Source organism: Leuresthes tenuis, unplaced genomic scaffold (genome assembly GCF_036924035.1).
Source record: "Leuresthes tenuis unplaced genomic scaffold, fLeuTen1.0.hap1 SCAF_6, whole genome shotgun sequence".
NCBI classification, from domain to species: Eukaryota; Metazoa; Chordata; class Actinopteri; order Atheriniformes; family Atherinopsidae; genus Leuresthes; species Leuresthes tenuis.
Window position 1 is genome coordinate 20,842,277 of NW_027325360.1, and position 11,832 is coordinate 20,854,108.

Below are 11,832 nucleotides of genomic sequence, written 5' to 3' on the forward strand. Positions count from 1 at the left end.
AGGATATGTACCTCAGACTTTTAAGGTTGCTGTAATTAAACCTTTACTTAAAAAACCTACTCTTGATTCAGAAGTGTTGGCTAATTATCGACCTATATCCAATCTCCCTTTTTTGTCTAAAGTTCTTGAAAAAATAGTTGCAGTTCAACTTTGTGATCATTTACATAGAAATAATCTGTTTGAAGAGTTTCAGTCAGGATTCAGAGTGCATCATGGCACAGAAACAGCACTGGTGAAAGTTACCAATGATCTCCTGTTAGCTTCTGATAGCGGACTTGTTTCTGTGCTTGTCCTGTTGGATCTCAGTGCTGCATTTGATACGATCGATCACAGCATTCTGTTACAGAGACTTGAACATGTTATTGGGATTAAAGGAACTACATTAGGCTGGTTTAAGTCATATTTATCTGATAGATTCCAGTTTGTTCTTGTAAATGAAGAATCTTCCTCTCACGTTGGAGTAAGTCATGGAGTTCCTCAGGGTTCTGTGCTTGGACCGATTCTTTTTACTTTATACATGCTTCCATTAGGTAACATTATCAGACAGCGTGGCATAAATTTCCATTGTTATGCTGATGATACTCAGCTGTACTTATCTATGAAACCAGATGAAACCAACAGGTTGGTCAGACTACAAGCATGTCTTAAAGACATAAAGACCTGGATGACTCAGAACTGTCTGCTTTTAAATTCAGACAAAACTGAAGTTGTTCTCTTTGGACCCGAGCGCTTCAGGGAGAAATTGTCTAGTTATATAGTTACTCTAGATGGTATTTCCTTGGCTTCTAGTTCTACAGTGAGGAACCTTGGACTCATTTTTGACCAGAATTTATCATTTGACGCACATATGAAACTGGTTTCTAGGACTGCCTTCTTTCACCTTCGTAATATTGCTAAAATCAGGAACATCCTGTCTCAGGGTGATGCAGAGAAACTAGTTCATGCATTTGTTACTTCAAGATTGGACTACTGTAATTCCTTATTATTGGGCTGTCCCACATATTCTCTGAAAAGCCTCCAGCTGATCCAAAATGCTGCAGCCAGAGTTCTGATGAGAACTAACAGGAGAGATCATGTTTCTCCAGTTTTAGCTTCTCTTCATTGGCTCCCTGTTAAATTCAGAATAGAATTTAATATTCTTCTTCTCACATATAAAGTTCTTAATGACCAAGCTCCATCATATCTTAAAGATTTAATTGTAAGGTATTTTCCTAACAGAGCACTTCGCTCCCAAACTGCAGGTTTACTTGTTGTTCCCAGAGTTTCTAAAAGTAGAATGGGAGGTAGAGCCTTCAGTTAACAGGCCCCTCTCTTGTGGAATAAGCTGCCAGTAAATGTCCGGGAAGCAGACACCCTTTCCACTTTTAAGATTAGGCTTAAAACTTTCCTTTTTGATAAAGCTTATAGTTAGGGATGGCTCAGGTAATCCTGAAACATCCCATAGTTAAGCTGCTATAGGCTTAGACTGCTGGGGGACCTCATCTGTCACCTTTCCTCACTTTGCTCTCTTTTTCCCCCTGTTTAATTTCACAATTGATTTTATGTACATGTGACATTATTGTGGTTATTAACGTATGTTTCCCTGTTCCAACAGATATCCTTTGAATGGCGTTATGGTGTTTTTCCCCCCTCTTTTCCCTTTTTTCTGTCTTCTCAAACCCCAGCTGGTCGAGGTGGATGGCCACCCTTCCTGAGTCTGGTTCTGCCAGAGGTTTCTTCCTGTTAAAAGGGAGTCGTTCCTTTCCACAGTCGCCACAGGCACGCTCAGGACGGGAGATTGGACTGAAGACAAGTTTCAGTGCAATCTGTTGGTTTCCTTAGCTAAGATATTAATTTTTTGAATTGGCTCTATATGAATTAATTGGATTATGATTACAATGAATTGAATTCCAATTGGCTTGAATTGGACTATATTACTTAAGTGCCTTGAGATGACAATTGTTGTAATCTGGCGCTATATAAATAAAATTGTATTGAATTGAATTGGCATTCGCTGACCCCACAAAGACGTACATCTTACATGTGGATGCCAGTATGAATGGTCTAGGCGCTGTCCTGAACCAGGAGTATCCTGAGGGTCTCAGACCAGTTGCTTTTGCCATTCGGAAGCTTAAAGACCCAGAACACAACTGTCCAGTCCATCAATTGGAATTTCTGGCGTTAAAATGGGCTGTCGTGGACAAGTTTCATGATTACTTGTATGGAGTTAAGTTTATCGTCAGAACGGACAATAAGCCATTAACATATGTGTTGACCTCTGCCAAACTCAGTGCAGTCGGACATCGTTGGCTCACCGCTCTCGCCACCTATGACTTCACCATCCAATATTGACCTGGGAGACACAATATCGATGCTGACTTGTTGTCTCGACAGTACACATCAGAAGAGACGAAAGAGTGGCCTTGTGTCCAACCTGCTGGTATCAAAGCCCTCTGCAAAAGAGCCTGCATCAGTGAAGAGGCTGATGTGCCAGACAGATTGGTGGATCAGTTGGGAGCTCCTGTCACAGTGGTACCTGAAGCTTATGTGTTTCCAATGAACCTTAGCATGAACACCCTTGAACAGTTGGGCACACAAGACATTCGAGCATCACAAGATATGGATCTGACAATTGGGCCACTAAAGAAAGCACTGGGAAAAAATAAAGGACTGACACGCGCAAAGAATGACTCACCTGAGACTGTGCTGCTCTTACGTGAAAGCCGCAAGTTGGAATTAAAAAATGGATTACTCTACAGAGTAAAAGAAAAGATGTGTGGAAAGCAGGTTAAACAACTTGTCTTACCAGTAAGATACCCAATGGTGTTAAGGTCTCTACATGATGTGTGCAAACACATGGAAGTGGAACGCACCACCGAGCTGAGCAAGGACAGATTTTATTGGCAGCGAATGACATTTGAGGTCAAACAGTACATTCAAACCTGTGATGTATCTCCAGGAAGACTCTCCCTCAGCATGCCTAGCCCTTGAACCAAATAACGAGTAATGGCCCTTTGGATTTAGTCTGTATTGACTTTTTGCAGATAGAGCCTGACTCTAAAGGAGTTGCTAATGTATTGGTAGTGACAGACCATTATACACAGTATGCACAGGTGTTTGCCACCAAAGATCAGAAGGCTATCACCGTTGCAAGAGTGTTGTGGGAGAAGTATTTTTTGCACTATGGCTTACCTGCAAGGATACACTCAGACCAGGGTCGAAATTTTGAGAGTCTACTGATCGAAGAACTCTTCTCCGTGCTTGGGGTTCGGAAGTCAAGAACATCCCCCTTCCACCCTCAAGGGGATGCACAGCCAGACAGGTTCAATCGAACACTTTTAGCAATGCTCGGTACCCTGAACAATGTAAAGAAACAATGTTGGAGTCAACATATCACCTATCTGGTACATGCATACAATTGCACAAAAAATTATTCCAAGGGATACTCTCCTTATCGTCTCATGTCCTTTGGAGAAAGGAGACAGAATCCTCATTCGGAATATGGGTCTAAAAGGCAAACATAAACTCCAAGATCGATGGAAATCAATGCCCTATGCCCTATGAAATCATGCCACCCAACTCCTGGTGCAGGCCATGGTCATCTCCCGCCTTGATTACTGCAACGCTCTCCTAACTGGTCTCCCAGCCTGTACTATGAAACCTCTGCAGATGGTCCAGAATGCGGCGGCGCATCTGGTCTTCGATCAGCCTAAAAGAACACGTCACCCCTATGTTCATTGAACTCCACTGGCTACCCTTAGCCGCCCGCATCAAATTCAAGTCCCTGATGTTAGCCTACAAAGTGCTTAATGGCACGGCTCCCATCTACTTGAATGCTCTTGCAAAGGCTTATGTCACAACTCGGCCCCTCCGTTCGTCCCAGGATTGTAATCTAGCAGTGCCTACACCACGCCTAAGACAATCCAAACTCTTTTCATGTGTCGTCCCACGATGGTGGAATGACCTAACGAGCGCTACCAGCTCTACCAGAAGATAGAGCGTCCCTGTCTATCTTCAAGAAACTCTTGAAAACCCAGCTCTTCAGAGAGCATCTCCTATCCTAAAACTTACCTTGTACTTACCCACCCCTTCTATCTTTGCACTTTATCTTTCTGCATTTCTTTCTATGCCTGCACCCTATCTCTACTCTGTCACCTCTGACAGAGTCAGACTAGTGGGTTCCTTCTATGTAGTTTATTGTTAGCTTGTTATATAGCTTGTTATATCTTCATTTGTAAGTCGCTTTGGATAAACGCATCTGCTAAATACATAAACATAAACATTTAAACTTTGGTGTAACCTGTAAGAGGTGAATATGATTGCGTAAGCCTGTATTGTGTGCTATAGCGAACTGCTATAGAGAAGAGACTGGATGTGTAATGTGATTAGCGACATGCTAGTTATGCAGTAGCATTCGGTGCTAATGGCCCTCATATCGAAGCTTTAGCATTGTGATATGTCTGAAGCTAAAGCAAAACTAAAACTAATTAAAAAAGAGATGGTGTTTGATAATGTGGCTCAATTTGAATAATATGTTTTAAGGAGACGGACGTTGGTGAGAGCGAGAGAGACTGTTTCCAACTGATGGCCCTGCTGTTTTGTCCCGTCCAGTCCTGCTGTGATGTGTTTTCTTCTTTTGTGACTGCTGCCGCCATTTCCATTGCTGTAGAGAGACTAATATCCTTCATTCCCGTCTGCCCTTACTAATCTAATGCTGGACTTGTGAGTACTGTCACTTCATGCACGTGCTTTTATTTTATGCTCAGTCCTGAGTGAATCGGCCATTCTAGTTTTCAGGCCCTTCGCACCCAAGCAACGAACAGGCCTGCAACGGGTTTTTTTTTTTTTTTTTTTTTCATTTGAGACAAGTTTTCAAGATATATTTGTTTTTTGGGAAAGTGAAAGTGTTTATTTGCTTGTACGTTTATTTTGAAAATCTTTTGTTTCCTACCATAGAATAAGCATATGGTTTTATTTATATTTTTACACCAAGATACATTTATTTCATATTGTAAATTAATATTTGTGAATATGTTTGCATGAAAGTGCAGTTGTGGTAGTCATTACAAAAGTAGGCAATATTATTGAAAGTATACATTTACAAAGTAACCTATAGAACACAGTTGTATTTCCCTACAACGAGCCCGGGCCCAGTCTCATTGTATTAACCACTCCAGTTCTATTTTCACTACATGGGACCTGGGTTACACAAGGTTAATCAACCAAGTGCTTCTTGCTCTCTCTCTGAACACCAACACCAAGTGGACACTTGAACCCTCTACTGCCCTCTGGCACACTCCATGCACCAAATAAACATTCCCCACATCCCTGCAATGAAAAACAAACAGCATATAATGCATAACCCAACAGCCACTAAGGACCGAAGAAGATGGAAAAGGAAAATAAATGAAGATGCCCTTCTTTTTTTTTTTTTTAATTACTTCTGAAACCCAAGTGTTTACCTGTACAGCCATATTGAAGAGTGTTTCACCATCCATTCACCACAGATGACTGGGATTCTTTGCAGTTGTAGTCTGCCGTGTCATGTCAATTAGAAATGGAACCACACAGTTTGACCAAATAAAAAAAAAAAAAAAAAAAAAAAACGTCCATACACTAAATTAAACTACTCGTAATAGCAGCTTTTTAACTAATTTCACACACAGCATGTTATCATGTATCACTTTCAGATAAGCTCACAGCAATACAGACTAAACGGCGGCACAGAGACTTTGCAGTATGTAGATGATTAACCTCAAGAGCATGTTCTTTGTAGAAAAAAAGTTGCAACTTTAACTGATGATGCACATACTTTCTTTCTACATGATGACTTTGTCTCTCTGATACAGTAAATAATGATGATGCATCAGGTGCATGTGAAGTTGAGGAGCCAAGATTCTTCTGTTAAAGTAGTGGACATTACCTCCGAAGCTACGCCTGCACTGCTGAATTAGGCAAAAGATTACTTAGTAAAACATTTTCATTCAAATCTAATGTACAGCATGCATTTTGGGCATTGAATTTCAAAATGATGCCCTTTGCACTTGTCTTTACAGGTTCCAGGTTGTCAGATAAGATAAAGGCTGAATAAGTGGACAGAACAACAGCTTTGTTCAGCTATATGCATAGAGCAGCCTACAGCTCTGCTCACTATTACAAGTTAAAATGGTTCTGTACACATATTTCAGTACAGCACATCAAGTGTTCAGTGCTTATGATATATCTATGTATACACACAAATTAATTAAAAGTAAAATTGTTGCTATTTTTCTCAGTTGCCACAAGCAGCACAGGCTGAGGTTAGAATTTAAAACAGTGATCAGATCACAGAGTTTCGAACCTTTGTATGTGTGTGTGCTCTATGTTCATGTGTAGATAAGGGGACTGCCTGCTAACTCTGGAGGTCCATGTAGGGCAGTTTGAAATGGATCTGAACCAGGCTGACAGCAGGCAGTCTGATCAGCTGAAACTCAGCAGGAGAATGACTTTGTTGGAGGCCAGCCTTCATCAGTAGCTGCAGCTGCTCAAACAGGAATACCACATAGGTGGGTGATCTCTGTTGGTGTCTCGCTGTCATCACTGCCCAATCACACCTGTATTACATGTACTCTGTAAAACACGTGAAAGAAAAAGTGCTCATGTGAGAGAGGTTTATGAGTTGGGAACAGGAAACACAAAATATTGACCACAATGTCATAAACTGACTTATACCGACAGACCACTGCTTTTCAACTGATATGGTTTAGTTTAGTTTTGCCCACATATAAGATGTTTAATATTTCAGTTAATGATGGTCAGTGACTTGACGAGGACATCTTTAATTTTGCATAAGAACTGATAAACAACCATTATGCAGTCGGCATAGACCAGCCCACATGCACCAGAGTCAACTTACAACAAAGGTGTAAAATTGTCTGTGAGCTGCTTCATGTAGTTACCATCAAGCTAAGGTTAACAAGGCAAGCCATACAAAAGAATACACAGCCATCGAGCAAGCACTGCGAAGCAGCTCACCTCCCCCTCATACTGCCATTGACATCCATCTTTGTCTCATTTCCCAGGAGCCCTGGCACAAGATCTCAGACTCACCCCACTTTCTACCAGTTTCTCAGCCACCAGCTTCTATTAAAGTGTAGACCTATAGAAACGAGGTGAAACCTCCTGCCATAAATAAGACGAGGGGTAAACTCATGTATGAATCACCACTCTCCCACTGGTCTCAGTGCAGAGGGCCACTCATCTCTTGCTCTATTTTAAGTGTAGGATGAATAGATGCAGGGAGATTGAGAGGGAATAAATGCATAATTGATGAGCGTCGTAAATTCTCAGAGCAAGACAGGCATATATTTTAAATGACAAGGTTTAAGATAGTTAACAACCCAAAGGAAGTCTATCCATCCTCTAAATGGTATTTTTTGGAGTACATGTGGTCTTGAGATATCACCTTTCTTTGACATGCTGTTAACTAGAACTAAGTCGGTCCACACAGGCAGCTTTAATCATAGATTAAAAGCAGAGGGAGAGAAAAGTGCAAGCAACCATTAGGAGATTAAAAAGAACAGATGTGAAAGCTCAAACCCTCCAAGACCCACAGTTATGAAACCGCAATATCTATTTGAAAGTGTTTAGTCGTAACTGTTCCTGACTTGATGAAAACGAACCTTGCATTTTCCAACACCCACCAGAAAATTGTCGTTGGAAAAATATTAACACTGCAGGACGTACAAGATTGGAAGTTAGATAGCATGGCTGCCTCATACTGACTCCCGGCTCCGTTTGGAGACGAGTTTTGGATTTTTCCAAAGATGTTTAGCGCTTTCAAAAAAGGATATCACATATGTATGATTTAATCAGGTGCAATACTGAAGACACACTGAATGAGTTCAACCACGTTTGGTAAATACAATGTAACCTACTTGTGATGTATTTTTTTTTCCCTCTGTTTGGCACACTCAAAGTTCAAAGTTGTGGTGGAGTACGCAAATGTAAAGCAGAATCATCTGACCTTTTGACACTGGAAAAATGACGTCAAGCTTCACAACCAGATCTCATGGTAGAAAATGGAAGGGTAAAAACAATTGTATACGTTTGACACCCTTATCTCCCTTTGTTTATGCAGAAACCCAGCCCATATGATCACTTTTAGATCCAATGTCCTCCCATGTTCTCGATATGCTGACTTTCAGCTGCTAGGTGTTGCTGCATGATGATGTTGCTCTCCTGCCACATCTTACTACAATGCAATATACATGTACCTTTCCCACTGTTGACTTAGTCACCTTTTTATACAACTTGCTGACTTTTGATTCCAAAATTTTCTTCTTTGCTGTTTCTACTCTGTTCTCACTGATCACATATGGATGCTTCCCTGCATAGAAAAACAGCCTACGAGGCATCTCCTTCTTGTCAAGCTCAAACAAGCTTCCTCTGAAAACAAACAAAAACATAGAGAAACTTGGACTGATCAGAGGTTTTAACTATTTGATAAGAGGAGAGAACATAAGGAACTTCATCAAAGTTGGAGCCAACACAACTGTCTGAAATGTTAGATAATTATGACCACTGAAAGAGCAAGGAAAAAAATCCTTCTCTGTGTCACTATAGCATCTCATTTGTACAACCTGCCATTGGACATGGTTCCTGTCTGTACAAGGTGCAACTGAATCCCTGAGGCAAATTTGTGACGTCAAATCCTTAGCTTGGTTGCTTAGACAAGGAGACGCTTCGGAACAACGTCAGGCATGTCTGCAGAAAGTGACAGAGCTCAGTGACTAGTGAGATCAGCTAAAGAGGGGCTCCTTGTTTACTGCTGCATCCTGAGGCCAAGGCTTGAATCAACCCCTTTCAAACAAAAAGTGTGAAAAAGTGCCTTGTCAAAAGGAAGTCCCACTGCCGAAACCCGGGATCGAACCAGGGACCTTTAGATCTTCAGTCTAACGCTCTCCCAACTGAGCTATTTCGGCTTGCGTAATGCGTGAAAGACTGAAAAAAAAGTATCCGAAGTTAGGGTTAGGTTCATTAGGGTTGTATAAATAGGTAGATAGATAGATATATATACATATATATATAGCAAACGAGGTATAGTTCTATTAAAACATGATTAATTATACATTATTTTGATAGAATACCAATACCAATGGAGATCAGGAGCCCGTAGAGGGATCGAACCCACGACCCTGGTGGCTTTTAGTTACCCTACTTAAATAATCGCGTAATCGAAACTGACGGAACAGAAAGTAAATATTTGTAGTCTGGGACACAGTGATTCGTTGAAGACGGTAAGGTAGGCTTTCAGTCGATCTGCTGTAATAAATGTACAAAGAATCCTAATAGATACAACTTCACAGTACAGATGTGTTCGACTTACAGGCTAAGAAAAGGTAGATGGTGATATCTGATTTGATTTGATTTTCTTGTATACAGTCATTGGTTGTCCTAGAAGTCTGAGATGATATGGCAGCTTGATTTCTCTGTTGGGGCTTACAGGAAAAATGCCCATTCCAATAAAGACTTTACACTTAAACCTTAGACAGGCGGCTGAAAGGGAAGCAACCACAGGTGTTTCTGTCCAATTTTAAGAGGAAGCAACAACATACACAAGGCAAGGCGAACTCTGAAACTATGCAATTCAGAGTGTGTTAAACAGGAAACAAAAGGCTTCAAGAAAAAAGTTTAAAAGAAATGTGAGGTGGTAACGTTATCCAGATGTAATTTTAAAATACATTTTAAATGATGTATTGAAGTAAGAAGAGAACGGAATAAATTAGAAACTTGAAAACCCTGATTGGTCCATGAACTTACATTAACTTACCAAAGTCTTATGTTTTCACATCTACCAGATTTTCTGTCAGCGACATTCTTCAGGCGTGATGTCCGTGCAGTTCTCAGGCTGGGAGGTGGTCGACGATGGGACCTCTTTTCCAGGTGTGACGTTAGGTCCGTCGCAGAACCCTCAGAAACAAGGGGTCTACACCATGTTCCACGGGACCAGCATGGCCAGCGCACGTCAAATCATCGCTAATGGTTTTAAACAATCTTCTGGCGGCATGTTGGGAAAGGGTGTGTATGTGAGCCGGGATAAGAAAAAGGCAGCTAATTATCCACTGAACAGTAACCCATCTGACCGGGTGATACTTGAGGTGCGTGTCCGTGTTGGCCGCGTCAAACGCATTGACAAGGATAACCATCTTTTGCAGCAAACCTGGAGCGCGCACGACTACGACACCGCTTGGGTACCCCCCAAATGCGGTATGCTATCTGTGCCCAGCGGTCGAGAAGAAGACTGTGTGTTTGACCCCAAAAGAGTGAAAGTTGTGGGCATTGCAAAGGCCCCAAACACCGCCATAGAGACGGAGCTTAAGCAGCTTCTAGCGAAAGGATCAAAAAGTCCTAGTGGAGGATCTGGTGGGGCCACAGATGTGTGCTCCTTGTGTAAGAGAGTGACCCAGCAGGGTGCTCTCCACGTTAAGGAAAAGTGCTGGAAGTGCGGGCAAAACATCTGTATTCTCATGTCCAAGCACTTCTGTTCAGCCAGACCTTGATAAGACGAGAGAAGAAGATGCCTTTTAAAAAGAAAAAAAAAATCTATGTGATCTTATTTTATTGAACATGAAATCTTGTAATAGACTTAAATTAGGTGAATAAAACTTTTATGATCAACCATCTCTAATTTGATAAGATTTCCTGCATAGTTCCACATGCAGGTTGTATGTTGGCAGTCAACATTGTGGTATAACACTTACAGCTGTTGAAATGAGTAATCTGCTGTTTCCGCGATGCCAAGTGAAACACCTGGCAACTGTGTGTGACTTTACATCAGCAATGAGAGTAACTGAATGGATCCAGCTTTATCATTTGTTGCCAATGTTGCAGACATCACATTACGTGGCTTTGCTTGTTATGCCATCATGTTTGTTTCTGAGCATGTGTTTTCATTAAAACTCCACTCATGTAGCTTTACTCTGCTAGCCGAACCAAAGTTTCTGTAAGATAATGTCATTAAACAAAAATGTATTTAGGAATGGGCATAATCATAGTATATCGTAGTCATGGTATTGTACCTGTTCAATATCTTCAAAAACATTTATTTTTAAGAAAGATACAGAGTGAAAAAAAATAACTAAGACACCAAAAATAACCATGGAAGCACACGATGTTGAGAAAGAACTACAAAGAGACTCAAACTGACATGCATTAAAATTGAACAAAGATATGCAAATTATCAAAGGAGGAGTTACATAAGGAACACAAACAGACAAAATGATAAAGAGGAGACAGAGAAGAAGGACTCAAAACAACTTGACATACCACAGTAAATATATTTACTGACTTAATTATTGTTTAAGTCACTGAGAGAAACTAAAATAAACTTATTTGGCTACACTGATTCCATTTGAAATATGACTTTTATTGTGGATGGCATATATGGTAAAAAAAGGCCATGTGGTCCTTTTTCTAGTTTACATCCTGGTGCCTCATAATTTGTCCTTGTCAAAACTAAGCAGCAATTGATCTAATAATCACAAATCATTTCAAAGTGGAAGAAAAATGATGGAATGGAGAATATATATAAGGTGTCTCTGTCCGTTGTTAATCCATTCTTCTTATGAGTAAAATCCTTATAGCTCAAAAGTGGCTTCAGTATGGTAAGGTCTCCAGAAACTTCAAGCGGAGTGGAAGAAAAATAAATAGTTGTTCGATGTCATACGTCTCTAAAGTTTAAAATAGCATAATCCGCAATTACTGATTACCTATAAAGAAAAAGTAGGAGATGGCCCGTACGGGGATCGAACCCGCGACCTTGGCGTTATTAGCACCACGCTCTAACCAACTGAGCTAACCGGCCTACGTCAC

The 11,832-nt window shown here is 40.8% G+C and overlaps 1 protein-coding gene and 2 non-coding genes across 5 annotated transcripts; 1 reads left to right on the forward strand and 2 right to left on the reverse strand.

Annotated features, from left to right (window-relative positions):
- Positions 1-6,298: 6,298 nt before the first annotated feature.
- LOC140310023 (uncharacterized) lies at positions 6,299-10,638 on the forward strand. 3 transcript variants are annotated; one of them, XM_072388144.1, is made up of 2 exons: positions 6,299-6,524; positions 9,819-10,638. In XM_072388144.1, the coding sequence occupies exon 2, from the start codon at positions 9,849-9,851 to the stop codon at positions 10,518-10,520; it is 672 nt and encodes a 223-aa protein (XP_072244245.1). In that variant the 5' UTR covers positions 6,299-6,524; positions 9,819-9,848; the 3' UTR covers positions 10,521-10,638. The 3 variants fall into 3 exon arrangements, with proteins under 3 accessions (XP_072244245.1, XP_072244242.1, XP_072244243.1); XM_072388141.1 differs by lacking the exon at positions 6,299-6,524 and adding an exon at positions 9,214-9,262; XM_072388142.1 differs by lacking the exon at positions 6,299-6,524 and adding an exon at positions 9,217-9,257.
- Positions 8,870-8,942, reverse strand: trnaf-gaa (transfer RNA phenylalanine (anticodon GAA)). Its single transcript has one exon. It is a non-coding gene; the product is annotated as a tRNA-Phe (tRNA).
- Positions 10,639-11,750: 1,112 nt separating the features above from the next.
- On the reverse strand, positions 11,751-11,824 carry trnai-aau (transfer RNA isoleucine (anticodon AAU)). The gene has a single exon. It is a non-coding gene; the product is annotated as a tRNA-Ile (tRNA).
- Between the last annotated feature and the right edge of the window lie 8 nt (positions 11,825-11,832).

Coding starts and splice junctions, on each gene's coding strand:
- LOC140310023 (XM_072388144.1), top strand. CDS start 9,849: ATGTCCGTGCAGTTCTCAGGCTGGGAGGTGGTCGACGATGGGACCTCT.